At 26.8% G+C, this 20,617-nt stretch overlaps 1 protein-coding gene across 1 annotated transcript in view; it reads left to right on the forward strand.

Moving 5' to 3' along the window:
* Window positions 1-13,277: 13,277 nt before the first annotated feature.
* The window catches only part of LOC117180372 (leucine-rich repeat-containing protein 40), a 22,818-nt gene continuing 15,478 nt past the window's right edge, over window positions 13,278-20,617 (forward strand). The window contains exon 1 of the mRNA XM_033372846.1: window positions 13,278-13,829. Coding sequence (XP_033228737.1) covers window positions 13,673-13,829 — 157 coding nt within the window. The 5' untranslated portion in view covers window positions 13,278-13,672. The remainder of the gene's footprint in view (window positions 13,830-20,617) is intronic.

The following is a 20,617-nucleotide window of genomic DNA, read 5'->3' on the forward strand; positions in this document are numbered from 1 at the left end:
CTACAAGCTATCTAAGGATGGTACTATAGAACGCCACCTCAAGGTAAGCCTAGTGGCGCCATCTCTTGGTCAGGCCGGAAACTTATCAATCCACCCTCGTATGTTGTTATTTGAAGAAATTAGGCGATACGTATTTTTCCTGATTTAGAAACAGAATTTTTTCTAAAAAGTTATGCGTATTTGAATTTTGTACTTTGTTTTTCAAGAAACGAGAATTTTTTTCTTTAAACCTTTACTTTCACCCTCATTGAGATGTTTTTTTTCGCGTTCGATTTTATTCTAATAGCGTTCGCCATCTTTTGAGATATTTTTTATAGTTTACGAAAAAATTCAAAAACTATATTGTTATGGTAAAAAAATCGCCCGGCCTCAAAAATGGTTTAGCCCGCATGATGCTACCAAGATGCTTTTCTTTTATCATAGTATAGAAACTTTAAAAAAATGTTTAGAAAAATAAAGTATTTGGGGTTTTCCCGAAATTAGACTTTTTTCATATTTTCAAAATTTAAAGAAAATAATAAAAAAGATTTTCTTAAAAACCCTACCCTTTTTATTTTTCCAAAAATTCTTTGAAAGTTTTTTATTTTTCAAAGTGCAAGTTCAAAAAAAATTGAGAACAAATTTAAATGTGGATTTTTAAAGAAAATCAATTTTTAAGTTTTTCAGAAAAAACCGCTGCCATTTTGTTAATTTTAAACCTTTTTTCAATTTTCCGGCGGATTTAGAAGGAAGATGATGAACTTTATTAGAATCAAATGGAACGCGACAAAAATACCTCTATGAGGCCGAAAATTATAGAGTTTTAATGAAAAAAAATCGGGTTTTTTGAAAAATAAAGCACAACATTAAAATACGCATAACTTTTTAGAAAAAATTCTGTTTGCAAATCGAAAAAATACGTATCGCCTGATTTCCTCTAAAAAACCACAGCGGGCATATTTTTTCTTGTAAAAAATGTGTTTTTAAATTGAAAATGGATACGTTCCATTTTTAAATTTGCCTTTAAATTTGAAAGATTTTAATTTGGTAATTTAAATTTAAAGAGTTTAAAGTTTCCTTAAATTCTAGTTTGCTTTTTCTAGTCTTTCTTTTTTTTATTTTATTTCTAAAAAAGAAAGCCCAACAGTTCTGGAGAACCAATTACAGACAAACATGATGAAGCAGGTATTGTTATGAGTTTTCAGTTTGAAAAATTATTTAATTATTTAGTTAGAAATTCAACTAGTTGGTTGAAAATTTAATTACTTCTTTAAATATCATTTTTCTGGTTTACGATTCTTGATTTAAACTAAAAATGGTTTTGGTTTCAACTTAATTATTTTGTACAAAACTCTTTGATTTTTTAAATATAAGTTTTTAAATTGAAATTGTAACCATTCCATTTTTCACTCCAAATTCATTCACTTTCATGCATTTCGTGGATTTTTAAAAAATTTAATATATTTTCGGAAGTTTTTTATTTTGAGCCCTACGATGTAGAAGCCTTTAAATTTGAAAGATTTTAATTTTGTAACTTAAACTTAAAGAAACCATTTTCTTAAATTGTTTGCTTGTTTGAAATTTGATTTTTCTTACTAAAAATTAAACTATTTTTTTTAAACTGTTGTTTTTTGGTTAAAATTTTGTTTTTCACTGAAAATTTAACTATTCCAGTTGAAAATTTATCATTTTAGTTAAAATCTCATACTTTTGGTTTAAAAGTGAAATGTTTTGTTGAAAATTTTTTGTTGTAAAAAATTAATTTTTTAAATTGAAAATGTAACTTCAATTTAATAATTTAATGAACTTCGTAATTTTATTTAATTTTTGTAACTTTTAGTGGAAATATAATCTTTTTTAATTCAAAATTCATGTATTTTGTGGATTTTTTTTATTGAAGGTATGTTTCGAAGTTTTTTATTTTTGAATCCTTCGGTATGGAAGCCTTGAAATTTGAAATATTTTAATTTGTACACCTAAATTTAAAAAAAAACTATTTTCTTCAAAATTCATTTTTCTAACTTAAAAAATTTTTTTAACTAAAAATTTATCTTTCGTCTGTTTTGATTTAAAAAAAAAATAAGATTAAAAAATTAAGATTCTTGCTTAAAAATTCATCGGCTTGGTTGAAATTTCGTTTCTCTTTTTTTTTAGAGTAATGCAAAAATTCTTAGAATGTGGATAAATATAACAATAACATCTGCATCATTTTTACGTCGGTAAAATCCAAACGGAGACAGGAAATAGGTAAAAAGAGAATAAATGGAGATCGTTGCGTTCCACTCGGGAAATTCGCTCGAGTCTTGGATCAATATTTGTTTAATTTTAAAATGGAGAAAAATTTTAATGACAACAACAGCAATAATAATAATAATAATAATAATAATAATAATAATAAATAAATAAAATAAATAATAAATAAAGTGAAATTGGAATTGGCAATTTTCGAGATTTCTCATACGTCGGAGATAATTCCGAGTATTATTATAATTACAAAAATACGCGAAAATCGGGCAAGACGCAAAAGCTTGGAAAGCACAAAGGCGAAGCCAAGAGTTAATGTACTTTAGACGCAAAAAGCCTCGCGGAAGATTTTTGCGTTGAGCGAGCCAAGGTTTCCTGGTTTCGTACGCCGAAACTTAAAAAGCGGAAATAATCGCCCACGACTCCACTTCACGTGTCACCGTTTTCTTTAAACGTGCTTCAAGTAATTTTTTATTTATTTATTTACCTTTTTATTTATTTACTAATTACCCATTCATTTATTCATTTACAGAAATTTTGAATTTAAAATTGAGAATCTTTTTTTAAATCACTTTTAAATTTCCTTGAGCCGGAGTCATCCGATTAAAAATGAATTCTCAATTTTTAAGTGCCTACATTCAGAATTAAATTCAGGCACTTTTAAATTTAGGAGATTTGAATTAAAGATGGAGAATATCTTCCAATCGATGATATGTTTATCTGGACTCGGGGTGGCATTCTCAATTTTCAAATGCCCAAATTCAGAATGCAATTTAGGTGCTTGAAAATTGAAAATACTTTAAACTTAAGAATCTCCTTTTACAGCGATGATCTGTTTCAGCTGATTCAACAGGCATTATTAATTTAGATGTGCCCAAGTTCAGAATTCAATTTGGGCACATTAAAGTTGTGAAGCTTTTGAATGTAAAATTAATCATCTCTTTTTAAGTCGGTTTTATATTTTACTTGAGTGGGAGTCATCTGATTAAATAGAAATTCTCCATTTTTAAGTGTCCACATTCAGAATTCAATATAGACACTTTGATGTTCAGAAGATTTTAAATGGAGAATGGATAATATCTTTTAAATCGGTTATATGTTTGTCTGAACTCGGGGTGGCATTTTAATTTTTTCTAAACGTTTGAAAATTCAGAAGATTTTCAATTTAAATTTGAGAATCTCTTTCTACATCGATTAAGTAGTTTTCTCTAATCGGGGTCGGCTGATTAAACCCACATTCAATAATTAAAATTGAGAATCTCTTTTCAAATCGATGATCGATTTGGACTCGGAGTGGCATTCTGAATGTTCAAGTGCCCAAATTCAGAACGACATTTAGGCACTTGAAATTTGATATTCTCTTTTTAATTTTTTTTTCAAGTACCTAAGTTGCAGAGGTTTTCAATTTTTCAGGCCAGTTACGGTAATCTAATTAAACCGTAAATCTTAATTTACAAGTAGCCAAATCCAAAATTCAATTTGAAAACTAAAAATTCAGCATATTTCAAATTTCAGATTAAAAATATCTTTTTAAATCAATTATATAGTTTTCTCGGCTCAGGATGACACTCTCAAATTTTGAATGCCCAAATTCAGAATGCAATTTAGCGACTTGAAAATTGAGAAGATTTTTAATTTGAATTTGCATATCTCTTTTTGAATAGGTAATATTCTATTTTTGAGTGCCCTAATGTAAAATTCAATTGGGGCACTTGAAAATGGAAATTTTCTTTTTGAATCGATTCTTTCAAAAGTTTTAAATTCTGGACCTGAATTCTGATTTTGGGCACTGGCCATTCAGAAGCTTTTAACCTTGATATTAAGAATTTTTTGTTAAATTGATTCTTTTTTTTGCAATAATTCAGAGTCGACTGATTAAGCTAACATTCTTAATTTTGAAGTTCCCAAATTCAGAATTCAATTTGAACACGAGAAAATTGAGAAAATTTGAATTTAAAATTCAGAATCTCTTTTTTAATTCTCTATTTTTCTTGGTTAGGGTCGGCTGAATAAACTTGCATTTTCAATTTGGAGGTGCTCAGAATCAAAAAGATTGTTAATTTAAATCTGAAAACCTTTTTTCAATCGATTATCTATTTTTCTAGCTTCGGAGTCGGCGAGTTAAAACGTCATACTCTATTTTCGAGCAACCAAATTCAAAATTCAATTTGGACACTTAAAAATTAAAAATCTCTTTAAAAATTGATGATCTATCTATCTTTACTCGGAGTGGCATTCTCAATTTTGAAGTACCCAAATTCAGAAAGCAATTTAGTCACTTGCAAACTGAGAATGTCCTTTCAAATCGATTTTTTAAAGAGTTAAATTTCTGGACCTGAATTCTGAATTTGGGCACTTGGACATTCAGAAGCTTTAGACTTTAAAATTGAAAATCTCTTTTGGAATCGATAATTTATTTTCCTTGGCTCCAGGTTGGCTAATTAAATCGGCAGTCACAATTTTTGAGGTCCTAAATGAAAAATACAATTTGGGCACTTAAAAACTGATAATCTCTTTGTAAATCGATGATCTATTTGTTTCTCGGGGTCGACTGATTAAACCGACATTGGCATCAACTGCGTGCAGAAGTAGACGAGAAGTCATGGGGGATTTTGGCCGACTCTATTTTTGGTGGCTCTGGCTAGGGGCCAAAAATACCGAAGCTTATAAACATTTTATCCCTCTTAAGCCTTCGTCTTCGATCGGCAAACTCACAATGAATAACGACTTTAAAAGCGCGAAGACCGGATCTTTGGATCATTAATTCACATGCAGAATTACCGAAGAAAATTAATTAATTTTACAAAGAGATTGAAAATTGGAATATAAGGTACCCAAAGTTAAATTGAACTTGATTTTAAGTTGCGCAAAGGTCAAAGACTTTTTCCTTGTTCGCAGCCTTGGAAAATTTTCGGTGGACTCAGACAATTTCTTTTATTAAAAATATCTCACATTTCTTTGTCTTACAATTTCAAAGTCAAAGCAATTTTGGCAAAAAAGATAAAATACAAATAAGAATGAACAAAGATAAGGAGATATAGTTAACAAATTAAAATGAAAAATTTTAGAAGTCAAACATTTAGAAGTATTGTTCATCATTCCAGACTAAAAACAAAGATAAAGAAAATAATTATTTTTTTATATTTCTGAAAAGAGAAAATGAAAAAAATTCATCTAAAATAGGATTAATCTGGTTGTTATCCTGAGTCTTGCGGACACCTGACGAGACAAAAATAGTTCAAATTAACATTTGCGACTCATGGAACTGCCAAGAAAATCAGAATTGCGGAAATTGGCTCCAAAGGACTGATAATTTATTCTCTATCTCAGTAGTTCTCGGAAGTAAATTACGTCCTTGATTTGATAGTATTTCATATTTAGAGAATTTTAATTGAATTTTTGTAGTTTATAGTTTATTATGAACAGATCTTTATAAATATTATTCTGAAGCCAATAATAGATTGAGGAAAATTCCGTTGGTTCATATAATGTCAATAAATAAGGGGGACAAATTTGTTTACACATCTGGAAAAGCTTGCTGGGACACAGTTTAAAAATTTTCTGCTATAAAAATAATTAAGTATGAGAATTTCGAAAATAGATTTTAGTGAATATTGGTTAAAAGTTAACGTTAGACTGAAATTTATGGCTATGTATTTATGGATTTTAAATACAAAGAAATGTTATTTTTAACTGTTATATTTGTGACCGCAAGTGTTCAAATTTAAGTAATTTATTTAAATGTTAGCCTTCCAATTTTGTTGCGTCTTAATTGGGGAAGTTTTAAAATTTAAAATTTTCCTAACTTTATTTTGTAAGCTTTTATAAAATCCTTCTTTCCTTTCTTTGGAACTTTTGGAAAATTCCCACGGAATATTCCAGTAATATTGATGGAATATCTAAATGCAGGATCGGAATATTGCCATGAAATATTTGAGGAAATTATAATAATATTTCTTGTGCATATTGCTAAAATAATAAATTGAAAGCATCCAGAATATTACTGTGAAATATCCTAGAGTATTTTCCAAAACGTATTTTACTATGTTCTTGGATTCCCGTTTCCAATTCGCAAGTATTTTAATAATTTTCTAGATTCCCGTTTCCAATTTTAAAGTCTTTTTTTTAATAATTTCCGGAACCCACGTTTCCAAATCTAAAGACTTTTTTTTATAAGTTCCTCTACCCAAGTTTCCAACTCCAAAGTATTTTTCGAGGTATTTTTATATTTTCCTGGATCCCCGTTTCCAATTGCAAAGTATTTTAATAATTTTCTGGATTCCTGTTTCCAATTTTAAAGTATTTTAATAAGTTCCTGAATCCCCGTTTCCAATTCTAAAGACTTTTTTTTATAAGTTCCCCGACCCAAATTTCCAATTTCAAAGTTTGTTTGGTCATGCCTGAGCGACCGCCGAACACCCCACGCAGCTCCTTTTACTCCTACATGCGGCGCGTTGTCAATTCTCGGAAGAACTATATCAGGGGGCCCTATATCAGAGTTTCACTGTATTTTAATAAGTTTTTGGATCTCCGTTTCCAATTCCAAAGTATTTGAATAAGTTCCTGGATCCACGTTTCCAATTCCAAAGTATTTGAATAAGTTCCTGGATCTACGTTTCCAATTTCAAAGTATTTTTTTTACAAGTTCCTTCATCCCGTTTCCAATTTTAAAGGTTTCTTTTAGATAAGTTCCTCTATCTTCGATTCCAGTCTCAAAGTAATTTAATAAGTTCTTGAATTCCCGTTTTCAATTCCGAAGTATTTTAATATTGTTTTCGGGGATTATTGTTGGAACATTCCCTTGAAAGTACTCAGAATTTTTCTACGTAATATTATTAGAACATTCACATCGTTTCTGATACTATTGTCAAAATTATTATATCATAAATAATTTACTTAATACATTAACGTATTTACTTTTATTGTTTTTAAAACCAAAATTTAGGGGTATATTGTGATGAAGCTTTGAACTCACATGGAAATAATATTACTTCATACATACTATGAATACATGTTCGTATGCGTATTACAATATATACGGTTCTTCGAATACTATTCGCGGATGTGAATATACAAAAAATATTTATTGATGAGGGGTCATGATTTGGAAATAAGATCAATTTTTATAAATTCGCGAAAAACAGGTAATACTTCAAGTGTTGTAAAATATTACGAATCAATTATTATTATTTAGAGTTCTTTAAGAAATCACATGAGATGCGGTTTGGATAGAGATTATATTTCTAAATATATTTCTCTATATAAATATATAAATATTTATATACATCAAATTAGTATTTATTCAATAAAATTGTAACTTTAGACCATATATTTTTAGAATGAAGGCACTTATTTGTGTTAATAACAGGGTCACAATAACAATATATAACAATAACAATAGCAGGGTCACATGTTTCATATAACGCTGGCGTATACGTTCATGAAATGTTTTGTTTTTTGGGATTTATATACATAATATACTTGTTTCTTAAATTCCTCCTTGATACTTTTACTTTAAACTTAAGTTTTCCTAAGAACTCTAGGCAGTGTATAAGACCCAGAATTAATTTTAAAATTTTAGTCTGTTTCAAAATATCTTATGTTTCTTCCGTGCGGAACCCATACCGCAAGTCTCACTACTTGGTCAACATTTTCCCTAAATGTGAACAATGATTCCTCTAATCTAGGTTAAAAACAGAAAATCCTTTGTCATTATAAAAGCCTCGAAGACTCAGTTCCTGTGATCTCTTATAATTTGTGAAAACAATATATAGGATCATACTCTGATGACAAGCGAACAATGTGAAAATGCAACTATGAAGTCTGCAAATAAGAAAGCACACTTCACGAGAATCATCCCCACTAAACATATTATAAGAAAAAAATACACTAAATAATACCTGAGTCTTCGAGAATAATTCTCGAGGTTAACGACACACGTCATCACGACATGTGCTACACGGACCAAAGTATGTTGGTGCAGTTGCGATACAACTCAAAGCATTTATTTCAAGAACATCACAAAAAGATAATAGTCAAACTACCAATTTTGACATGTATTTTTATGACAAATTCGTCTATGAAATGTTATCCTTCGCAGAAGCTTTTTGTTAGATTTGGCTGGATGCCTCATGTTTTGTAGATTAGGTTCTATCTGAAATTAAAGTGTTGTACCAATGAACTTGACAGATTCACGATTTTATGTATACATTCCTTTATATTCAAAATAAAAAATCAATACTTCCAAAAAGCAAAACCGCAAGAGCTATTAAGCTACTATTAAACTATTAAAATGTGCTTTTGAATTTCTTTAGAGGGTTGTAATTTCAATTCTCAATGGAGAAATCAGGAAAAACGCTGATTTTTAATACATCTTAGAAAGACAATTGGAAAATCACTTTGTGATGTCATAAGAGAACTACCTACTTAATCGAATCTCTTAAATAAAATTTTTTGGATGTTATTCTTAATTCTTAATATAGGGACAAGGAGTTTCATTGCAAAATCTAGAACCCGTTACGTTGAAGAGAAGTCGATATTTTTATGATCACGCGGCCGTGCATGTCAAATGTGACTAATCTCTCTGGGTTTTAAGTAAATAAATTTTATTTGAACGCACAACAAAACTTGTGTGATCTAGAAAAGTTTGACTAAGACTTTTCGATAATGTGAGATATCCGATAATTTGTTTCTTAGGGAATGTCGATTTCCTTGCTAGAATCTTAAAAGGATGTTAAAACAAGTAATCATTATACCTTAAAATATATTCATTCACACTTCCTGGAACAACACAAATCCTGCAGTTATTTCTGAGTGCTTTTTTAACCTAAGAGTTCAATCAAACAGTCTCTTTTTCATATGTAATTGTACACTTACAAACAAACAAAAAATTATTATTAGGCATTCTGACCAAACATGAATTTTTTGTACATTTGGTGTGGGGTCCTTTATTCAAATTTTGTTAAAGATTGAAAATAAATCTGATTTCTTACGTAAGATGTGTATTTTTAATTCTGCGATTCTCTATTAAAGAAATTTTTAAACCGATTTTAGGGTAAACTATAGTGGTATAGTAGTATAATATATTTTAATACTTTTTAATGAATGTAATTATTTTTAGCTGAAAATATAATTATTTGTTTTGAAATTCGACTGTTTGGTTGAAAATTAACTTTTTTCTTGACAATTGAAATTTTTGGTATAAAATTCAACCGTTTTGTAGAAAAATCATACCTTTGGCTTGAATATTCAACAGGTTGGTGGAAAATTAATTAATTTGTTTGAAGATTGATGTATTTTGTTCAAATTTCATTGGCTTTGGTACAAAATAAATTATTTATGTTAAAAATGCAAGTCTTTGGTTGAAAATTAATCTGTTTTGTATAGGATTCAAATATTTGGTTAAAAGTATGCCTTTTTAATTGAATTTAACTTTTTTAAATAAAAATTAAAATAGCTTTTTGGTTGAAAATTCAAGTATTTTGAAAATGATTTTTTGTTGTTGAAAATTTACATTTTCGGTTTAAAAATTAAACTTTTTTTTATAGCAAATTCTTATTTGACGCTCGAAAAATCATAAATTTGGTAGAAGATTTAATTGTTTGATCGAAAATTGAACTACTTTGTTAAAAATTCATTTTTAGCTAAAGATTCACCAATTTAGTTAAAAAATTCAATTCTTAGTTTGAAAATTGAACTAATTTGTTGAAAATTCTATTTTTTCGTTGGTTAAAAATATTTTTGTTTACTAAAGATTTAATTATTTAATTTGAAATTCAACTGGTTGATTGAAAATTAACTTTTTTCTTCAAAATTAATTTTGTTGTTGAAAATTAATATTTTTGGGTGTAAAGTTCAACTGTTTTGTAGAAATATAGAATTTTTAGCTTAGAAAATCAACAATTCGGTACAAAATTAATCTTCTTGATTAAAAAATCAACTATTTCGTTAAATATTGATGATTTTATTGAAAATTCCTATTCTTTAGTAGAAAATTAATTACTTTTGTTAAATATGCAAGTTTTTTTTTAATGAATCAGTTTTAATTAAAAATTAAAGTTTTTTCTAAATCATCTTTTCTAGTTAAATTTAACCGTTTTTGATCAGAAATTAAAATAAAAAATGTGTGGTCAAAGTATTAACTATTAAATTGTTTGTGGGAAATTAATCTTTTTAGGTAAAAAATTAATTTATTTGGTTGTTTTTTTTTTAAATTTTATTTTTTCAAAATTCAACTGTTTTGTAGAAAAATCAATTATTTATTAGAAAATTCATCTTTTTGGTTGAAAATTCAACAAACTGGTTGAGAATTCAACTTTTTTGTAGAAATCTGTTCTTATATTGGCTTGAAATGTCATGATTTTCAATTAAATTTTTTATCTTTTTTGACCAAAAAATCTTTCTTGGTTGATAATTGAACTCTTTTTTAAAATTCGTGTTTTTGATATGGAAATTCATCTCTTTTCGTAGAATTGTCATTTCGTGTTAAAAATGCAACTGTTTTGTTAAAAACAAATCTGTTTTGGTTAAAAATTTAATTATTTTGCTGAAAATTTATATATTTGGTCCAATTCAACTGTTTTTTAATATTTAAAATGAAAATTCTTTCTTGGTTCAAATATCAACAATTACAATTTTTGTTAAAAATTTAGCTTTTTTGGTTAAAAATTCAAATACACGTGGTTGAGAGATGAACTAATTATTTAATCCACAAGTATTAATTCAGCATAAAAATTTATTCAGCTAAAATTACATAAGAAATGGGGGAAATTATATTTTTATGATTTTATTTTATTGTTTATAATATTAGTTGTTAGCTTTGGATTTATGGATATTGGATTTATACTCAGTGGTTAATTTTTAATCTGCAAAAAAATTTACAAATTTTTTTTCATCGGGTGCGCATTTTACGAATGCAAATGTAGTTTAAATAATTTTTTTATTAATTTGCCCAATTATTGTGAGAACAACACATTTCGTTTTTTAAATCATATTTCACATTTTATTATTATTTCCAATTATTGTAAAGACCACACATTTTCCAATTTTTTTGTTTAATTAAAAACTTTTTTAATTTGTGCCAACAGTATCAAAGACATTGGTTAATTATTTTTTAATTATTTAAACAAATGGAATTTGTTTAAATTTTTTGTTCGAACATTTATTTTTTTCCCTCTTAAAATTATTACTATTAGTCTAGTGGAATGTTTAATAACATTAGTTCATTAATTTTCAATTCTTTAAACAAATGGAGTTTGATTAAATTTTTTGTTTGAAAATTTTTTTCTCCTAAAAATGATTACTATTGGTCTAGTGGAATATTTATTACGATTAGTTTATTCATTTTCAATTATTTGAACAAATATAATTTGGTCAAATAACTTCGTTTCTATTTTTTTTAAATAAAAATTATTACTTTGTGTCTAGTGGAACATTTATCAGTAATATATAAGTAATAGTTTAAAAAAAAATTAATCGAACAATGTTGATAAATATTCCACTGAAGAAATATTAATAATTTTTAATCAAAGAAATTATTTAAACAAATTCCATTTGTTTAAACAATTGAAAATTAATGAACGAATGTTAATAAGTATTCCACTAGACCAATATTAATAATTTTTAATGAAAAACACGTATTTTCGAAAAAAAATGTTTCAACAAATTCCATTTGTTTAAATAAGAAACCATTATGAACCAATGTTAATAAATATTTCACTAGACTAATAGTAATAATTTTAAGGGGGAATAACGAATTTTCGAGAAAAAATATTATTTAAACCAATTCGATTTGTTTAAATAATTAAAGATTAAGTAGCCAATGATTATAAATATTCCGCTAGCACAATATTAATAATTTTAGGTAAAAAACAGAATTCAGTGCTCAAAATGTTTATTTCATGAAGAATTGACATTTTTTTAAGGGCAGTTTTTAGGGGGTGTGTTAGGGGTGTCAAACCCATATGTCTGATAGATGAAATTCTTTGCTGAATAATTCTCTACAGGACCCCATACTTTGCCGTAATATTTTTTCAGACAAAAAAAAATTATTCTAAAAACTCAAAAAAGTGATTTTTCCCCATGCATTTTACATGGGAAACTTCAAGTCAAAACCTATTAAATTAAAAAAAAATTAGGGAATTTCTTTTTTCGGATTTGGAATAAAATGGGGGGATGGCTGCCCTCTAGCATGCAAAAAAATTTAACCATGCATTTTTGGACCACCCTAGTATACGCCGAATCGTGTGCTTCAATTAAAAATTAATTGAATGAATTATCGTGACCCTGGAGCAAAAATTGTTATTATTTTATTTTTTTAGTAAAATATTATTACTATAAATACTAATGACTAGGAACAAAACAGCGGGCGCTTTATTTCGTCTAAAAAGTTTCGTTCCACTAAATTTTCAACCATCATTTCATGTTAGGGGTGTCCATAAAATACTTAAAGTTAAGAAAAAGCACGATGGAAGAGAATTTAGTGGAGCCAAACTTGTTGGCCGAAATAAAGCACGCGTTAATTTTTCCTAGTAATAATCATTATTATTTATTTTATTTATTTAGTAATATTTTATTATTTATTAATTTAATTAATTTAATTTAATTTATCAAATTTAATTAATTATAAATTTAATTTATTTTATTATTTGTTATTATTTGTTATTATTTATTTTATTTTTATTATTGTTATTATTAAAAATAATAATTACTAGTAACAATCAGCGCGCTTTACTTTGGCTAAAATGTTTGGTTCCCCTAATTCCTTAGCCATTGTGTAAATTTATAGGTGGTCTATAAAATGCGTAAAGTTTAAAAAAAAATGTAATTATAAAAAAAATGTAAAATTGTTTTAAAAATGGAGAAAAAGACTGGAGTAGACTATTTGACAGGTTGTTCGCTGTCCACGTGGCTCTGTGTTTGCTACAGTTGTTTTCAAACAAAGAGTAGAAGAGAAGGGAAGTCAGCTGATCCAGGATACACATCTGGTGGGAGAAGATACGAGGGGTTAAATAGTACCGAACGCATCGAAACGCATCAGTGCCAGGCAGCGACTCCTCTTCAGGTTTCGTTGCCTATCTTAATCAAACCGATCCCGGTTAGCTACGGATCCTTTATTCCTCCAGGAAGTTGATACCGCAGGAGCCTTTCGGTTTTAAAAAATAAATAAAAAAATAGAGTGCATTTTTACAAACGTAAATAACATAATAAATACGCTAAATATTTGTAGAAGAGCTACTAAATAACAAAGTACCTTAATAATAAAGTTATTGCATTTATTATAAATAAATAATCACTGTGTGTGATGCTGAGTGACTACAGTGTTTAAATTTCTCGAGTGAGTTTTCTTTTGAAAAGAGGAAGCAATTTGTTTGGGCAGAGATTGCTGATCCAGAGCCACTTTCTTGAAAAAAAAGTTTCTCATCCGTAACGAAGAGGAAAAAAAAAGAAAATGAAACCACCATCCTATAATGCCGAAGAAGTGCAGCAAATCTCCCAGGAACAGGGAGAGAGGAACGTGGCGATGGCAGTTTGTGTCCAGTTGGCTGGCAGAGCGATTATCAGGGTAGTTTCGCGATGCGAAGAGGCTCAAGAACGTGGCGACTTAGGTAAAAAAAAATTACTTTAGTCCATTAATCTTTACTAACCTTAGTTGCGAATCTTAATAACCTTTACTAGCCTTACTAACCCCACCACACACTCGATGGTGGGGGTATAGTTAAAGGTGGGTTCCAAACCACCAAGAACAACGGCTTTAAGTATTTAGAAAACCTTTTTGTCTATAGAGGTACCGGTATCACTACTTCCTTTATTAGAATATTTGTTTATTATTATTTATATATGAAAACAATAAAAAATTTAAATTGAATTGATTAATACAATTTTAACTCGCCGGGAATCGAACCCGCAACCAAAGGGAGTGGGTCTGGCAATAAAGCTCGTGCCTTGGCCCCCACGACTATCGCTCACTTGATCAATTTTCTAATAGTCCGCCACAACAGTCTGCTAATTAATAGACAATAATAAATTATATACATTTCGGAAATTGAAAATAATTAGATAGTTTAAATACACGCTCATTATCTTAATTTTAACTGAAGATAATATAGTTTTATATTTATGTAAAAAGACAAAGATGTTCTTTTTCATTTGAAATTATTTTTAATGGGAATCCGTTGAAAAATATTTAAAGTACCGGAATGCATTTTTTTACAATTATTTTTTTAGTTTTTCAACAAAACCTGCCTCGTCAACAAAATAAAAATTTCCACTAACTATTTATTTGCTACAATTTTTTTAATAATTGCAATAAAACCAATATATGTATTATCAGTTTGTTTTTAAGGTAGGATAAGTATAATTTTCTTAAATATCAGGAAAAAATTGTTGAATATTTTTGAAGGTCCGAAATATGTCGAAAAAAATCTGGAAATTTCGAAAGAAAAGTTTTTTATTTAAATTTTATTCATTTGCTAAAAAATTTTTAACAAATAGTTTTTAAAAATGTTTATTTTGAATTAAAAAATGCACCACCTTGGTTAAAAGTTGAACTACTTTATTTAAAAAATCATCTTTTTTTAGTTTAAGATTCATAATTTTATATGAAAATTCAACTGCATAGTTGGAAATGAACTGTTTTGTACAAAATTCATATCTTTGGCTTGCAAGTTTATCATTTTAGTAACAAATTTAATTATTTGATCGAAAGTTCAAATTTTTCTTGAAAATGCATATTTTAGGGTTAAAAATTAAACTATTTTTTAAAAAATTCGATTTTATAAATTAAAAATTATTGTTTTTCAATTAAAATTTGAATTATTTTGCATTTTCGATCAAAAAATGATCTCTTTTAGACTCAAAATTTAACTATTTATTTGCAAATTTGCCGTTTAAGGTAGAAAAATTGATCTTTTTGGTCGTATTAAACTTTTTTTGATTAAAAATTAAAATATTTTTTAGAATAAATATCAACAATTACACTTTTGTTGTAAATTCATCTTTTTAGACCCTTCGATTCAAAAATGAACTAGTTTCTTAAAAATTAATTTTTTATTAGAGATTCATCATTTCAGTTTGTTGAAAATTCTTCTTTTTAATTATTTAAAAAAATTAAAGTTTAATTATTTGGTCGAAAATTAAATTTTCTTGTTGAAAATTAATATTTTTGGGTTGAAAATTCGACGTTTTTGTAAAATATTTGCTTTTCAAAATTGAAAATCATTGTTTTTCAATGAAAATTTAACTATTTCACTTTTAATCAAAAAGTAATCTTTTTTAGCCGGAAAATTGAACTATTTGGTTAAAAATTCGTAATTTTTCTAGAAAATGTATCTTTTCTGTGTTGAAAATTCAACTATTTGATTAAAAGTTTATGCGTTTTTTGCAAATTCATCATTTTTGATAGAAAATAATTTTTTTGTGTAAAATGCGGTGAAAATTAATCTGTGCTTCAGGTCAGGATTAAAGTATTATGTTAAAAATTTCGTCTTTTTTGAAAAAATTTTATTGAAATTTTTTTTGTAATCAATTTTTTAAACTGAAAATCTAATTATTTGGATTAAAATTCAAATGTTTGGTTGAAAATTAATCTGCTTTAGTTAAGGGTTAAATTATTTTGTTAGAAAATCGCAGTTTTTGGTTAAATTGAACTGTTTTTGATTGAGAATTAAATTTTTTTGAAATATCAACTATCACTTTTTTTTGAAACTTCAGAAAATTTTATTGTAAATTCTTCTTTTTTTAAATTAATTTTTGTAACTGAAAATCTAATTACTTGGTTTAAAATTCAACTGTTTAGATGAAAATTCATCTGTTTCAGGTAAGAATTAAAGTATTCTATTAAAAATTCGTACTTTTTGGTTAAATTTAACAATTTTTGACTAAGAATTTAAATCTTTTTTTTTTGTTGAAATATTAAATATTACTTTCTTGTTGAAAATTCGTCTTTTTACTTTGACAATTTTACTCTTTGGTTAAAAAATTAACCACTTGCGTAAAAAATTTTTTTTTTTATTAGAGAGTCAATATTTCAGTTAAAAACTTATTTCTTTGATTAAAAATTGAAAAAAATAGATTATTTTAGTTAAAATTTTAGTTAAAAACTTATTTCTTTAATTGAAGATTGAAAAATTTTGATTGAAGTTTTTCCTATAATAATTTTTTTATTTAAACTTTAATTATTTAATTTAGAATTCAACTATTTGGTTGAAAATTAACTTTCTTGTTGAAAATCATATTTTCAGACGTAAAATCCAACTGTTTTGTGAAAAAATTGGATTTTCGCTAAAAAAAAAATTTGGTAGAAAATTAATCTTCTTGTTTAAAAATTCAAATATTCTGTTTATTAGGTTGAAAATTAATTTTTTTCATTTCTTAATTGTACAGGATATTATCAGATTTTAGGGAAAAAATCGCATCAATTTTCCAGAGCGATTGGTTGAAAAATATTTCAAGTACCTTCATGATGTTTTTAGATTTTTCCTATTATTTTCTAAATAAAAAACTAAGCTTCTAAGTTGCAACGGAAATTTTCAGATAAAAAACAAAAAATCCATCAGGCCGATTTTTATGTTTAATACAAACAAAAAAAAAACATAATTGGAAGAAATCTAAAAAAATAATAATGTTCACTAAAAATTGTTTTAATATATAAATTATACATTTCGAAACTCGAAAAAATTGGGTGCACTGTAAAAATTAATAAAAAAATATTTTTCATATACAATTTATCTATATTTAAAAACTTTAATTTTTATTATTTTATTGATGAACTTTTCAAGTTCAATAATAACTTAAACACTTATAAATGACGTACAAATGTTATCATTGACTGTGACCCAGAAATCTGATCAGATAAAATCTGTATTCAAAGATATTAATTGTACATAATTTTTTAGAAACAATCTCAAAAACAAAAAGCGATCTATTCCTTTGTTAACAGATTATTTAAAAATATATTATTGAGCTGAAGATAATTAATTTTTCGAATTTAAATTTATAAGTATTATTCAAAGCTTTAAATAAAACTTTATCTGAAAAAAGGAAAGGATTTCATATCCGCTGGGATTCGAGCCCGGGACCTCTCGTTTGCTGGAGTGCTCTACTAAACCAAAAGTCTTCGGCAAAAGAAAGGTCCGGGGCTCGAATCCGAACGTAGTTGAAAGACGTAACTTTTTTCCAGAGAATTTTATTTAATCTCTAATTTAAAAATGTCCATCTTGTCTCAATGGCATACAAATATTTCTAAAACTGAATTAGTCAAATGGGTTTAAAATATTGAATCATCCCAATTCCTTGTAAAAATCCCATCAACAATAAGGATGTCGATTTGATGACCAGAATGTGCGCAAAGATACTTCCAGGTGGAAGAGAATACACTACTGTGACAAGACAAGTCGAGACAAGGTAGAGTCCTTGCCTCCTCCTTAAATAGCAAGATCGTCGACCTTGGTCTCTCGCCTTTTTTCTTTTTGTCTCCTATATTTTCAGCTCTTTTGGTGCAACACGTGACTCATCCTCTGATTCTGAATAAAGAACATAAATTTATCAATCACAGAATTAGTCGCCGAGTGGCCTAGTCGGCTAAAACCGTATATTTTTATTTTATATTATAATTATGTATATATATAATAAAGCCTTCTAGCAATGCCTGACGCACTTAATCTTGTGGGTTTTTCCATTTCTAAAATTGCCCACCATCTGCAGTCGGATTTTTTTTAGAAGCGCTTTAATTCGCTTGAGCATTTGGTCAGAGGAATGGAAAACTGCAGAAAACCAAAACTCCTGAGCACGACAATTTATGACACACGAGTTTGGATATGGACATTCGATAGCAGCTAGCAAAAACAAAACTGAGCGTTAATAACGAACGGTCACCCATCCGAGCGTTCACCGCGCCCCTCCGTGCTTAACGTTCGAGATCTCAACGACGAGAATTACCAGCTAGCTATTGCCGGCGGTTAAAATACACATTGTATTTTAATATATTTACAGAATAATGGCGGAATTAATTAAATAAAGTGTCGTGATTAAAGAAAATCTGGAAGATTTTAAGACGATGTTGTAAATTTGTTCAGGATTAAAAATTTGCTTAGAAATTATTTCAAAAAATATTTCAAAGTTATAGAAATTTTTTGAAAAGATTCACAAATAATTTAAAATTGAACAGATTTTAACCAACTTTAAACAAAAGGTTGTTTTTTGAAGATTTTAAAATAAAATTTTGTAGCTTTTCAAGGATTTTAAAAGTATTTTGTTAAAGATTCAACATTTCAGTTAAAAATTTATCTTTTTTGTTAAAAATTCGTTTATTTTAATTGAGGATTAATTTTTTTAATTGAAAATGTAACTATTCATTGTTTAGTTCAAGATTAATATTTTTAATAGAAATTTAATATTTTTAATGGAAAATTTATTAATTTAATTTAGCAAGTAGAAAATTTAACTACTTGGGTGAAAATTCATGTATTTTGTTATACATTCAGCTTTTTGGTAGGAAATTAATCTTTTTGTTTAAAAAATTCGCCCTTGGTTAGAAATGTAACTGTTTAATTGAAAATTAATTTGGTTGGTTGAGGGTTCAACTTTTTTAAATTAATTTTTTGGGTGAATTCAACTTTTTGTGACTTAAAACTAAAACCTTTGTTTCGTTGAATCATTTATTATTACATGTTTCGTGTAGAATACATTTTATTTGGTAAAAAATTAACTATTTGCTCATAAGTTAACTTTTTTGTTGATAAATTTATATTTTCAGGTTGAAGATTTAACTGTGTGCTAAAAAATTGGTTTTTTGGCTTAAAAATTAAACTGTTTTTGGTTGAATTTTAAACATTTTGGTTAAAAAATTTAAGCATTTAGTGCAAAAATTAAATATTTTGTTGGTAATTAATTTGTCTTATTAAAAATTAAGTTTTTAATCTGAAAATGTCGCTATTCCATGTTTAGTGGAAGATTTTGCCTGTGTAAGCTGAAAATTTAACTATTTGGTAAAAAAAATTATGTATTTTTTGGAAAATGTGTATATTTGTGTAGAAAATTAATTTTATTTATTTAAAATTTATCAGTTTGGTTAAAAATTCAAATATTTTGCTAAACATTTTTTTTTTAAATTAATATTTTTAATAGAAAATTGATCTTTTATGGTTGAAAATTCAGGTGTTTGGCTGAAAATTTTTGTATTTGGGTAGAAAATTAATCTTTTTTGTTTAATATTAATCAACGTAGTTGAAGATTAAACTGTCTTGCTAAAAATTCCTTTTTGTTTTTTGTTAAAAATTCACATTTTTGTTTGAAATTCAACTACTTAGTTAGAAGATTAAACTATTTATTTCAAAATTTATTTAAATATTTTGTTGAATATTTTTGTTGTAAAAATAAATTTGTTAATAAAAAGATACTGCCTAATATATATTAATATTGTATTAATATTGTATTGTATTTTGCTAAAAATTCTTCGTTTTCCGTTGAATTCAACTTGTTGATAATTCAAACAAAAATTTTAACAAAATCGTTGAATTTTCTACAGAGCAGATTAATTTAACAAAAAAAACAAAAAAAAATGAATTCTCAACGAAAAATAAAAGTCGAGAATTAAAAATAGATGAACTGCCAAAATATCTTTTGGCAGAAAATTAATCTACTTGTTTGAAAATTTGTCTTTTAGGGTGTAAAATTGATCTTTTTTTGCGAATTCGACTTTTTTTTACTTAAAACTAAAATATTCTTTTTGTTGAAATATGAACTATTAAATGTTTCTTCGAGAATTTATTTATTTTTTTGACAAAAATCGTCTAATTGATTTGAAATTTAACTACTTTGTAAGAATTTAATTTTTTTAAGTTGAAGGTTCATCATTTTAGTTGAGAATTCAACTACTGTAGAAAGTTCATCTTTTTGGCTTGAAAATTAACTTTTTTGTTTGAAATTCATATTTTTTGTTGAAAATTTAATTATTTTGATAGAAAATTAATTCATTTATTTCAAAATTTATTTAAATATTTAGTTGAAAATAAATTTGTTTTTGTTAAAAATTGACTTTTTTATCTGGAAATGTATCTATTCCATTTTTTGCTGAAAATCTTTCCTTTCTAAATTGAAAAATTCAACTATTTGGTTAAAAATTCTTCTTTAAATTCAGCTATTTACGAAAAATTTAACTATTGTGCTGAAAGTTCAATTATTTTTGTAAAAATTGAACTATTTTCTTTAAATCACCTTTTTGGTCGAAAATTCAATTGCGCTGTTAAAAATTCGTCTTGGTATTTGCATTCATTTTATTTCAAAGAATGTATTCTACTATTATTCGTCTACTTTTGTGAAAAATCACCCTATTTCCTCTGTTTTGATATAATTTTGGGCTACGTTAATTATCTGGGTGGGGGGAGGGGGGGGGGGG

The sequence above is a fragment of the Belonocnema kinseyi genome, chromosome 9, assembly GCF_010883055.1.
Source record: "Belonocnema kinseyi isolate 2016_QV_RU_SX_M_011 chromosome 9, B_treatae_v1, whole genome shotgun sequence".
Classification (NCBI taxonomy): Eukaryota; Metazoa; Arthropoda; class Insecta; order Hymenoptera; family Cynipidae; genus Belonocnema; species Belonocnema kinseyi.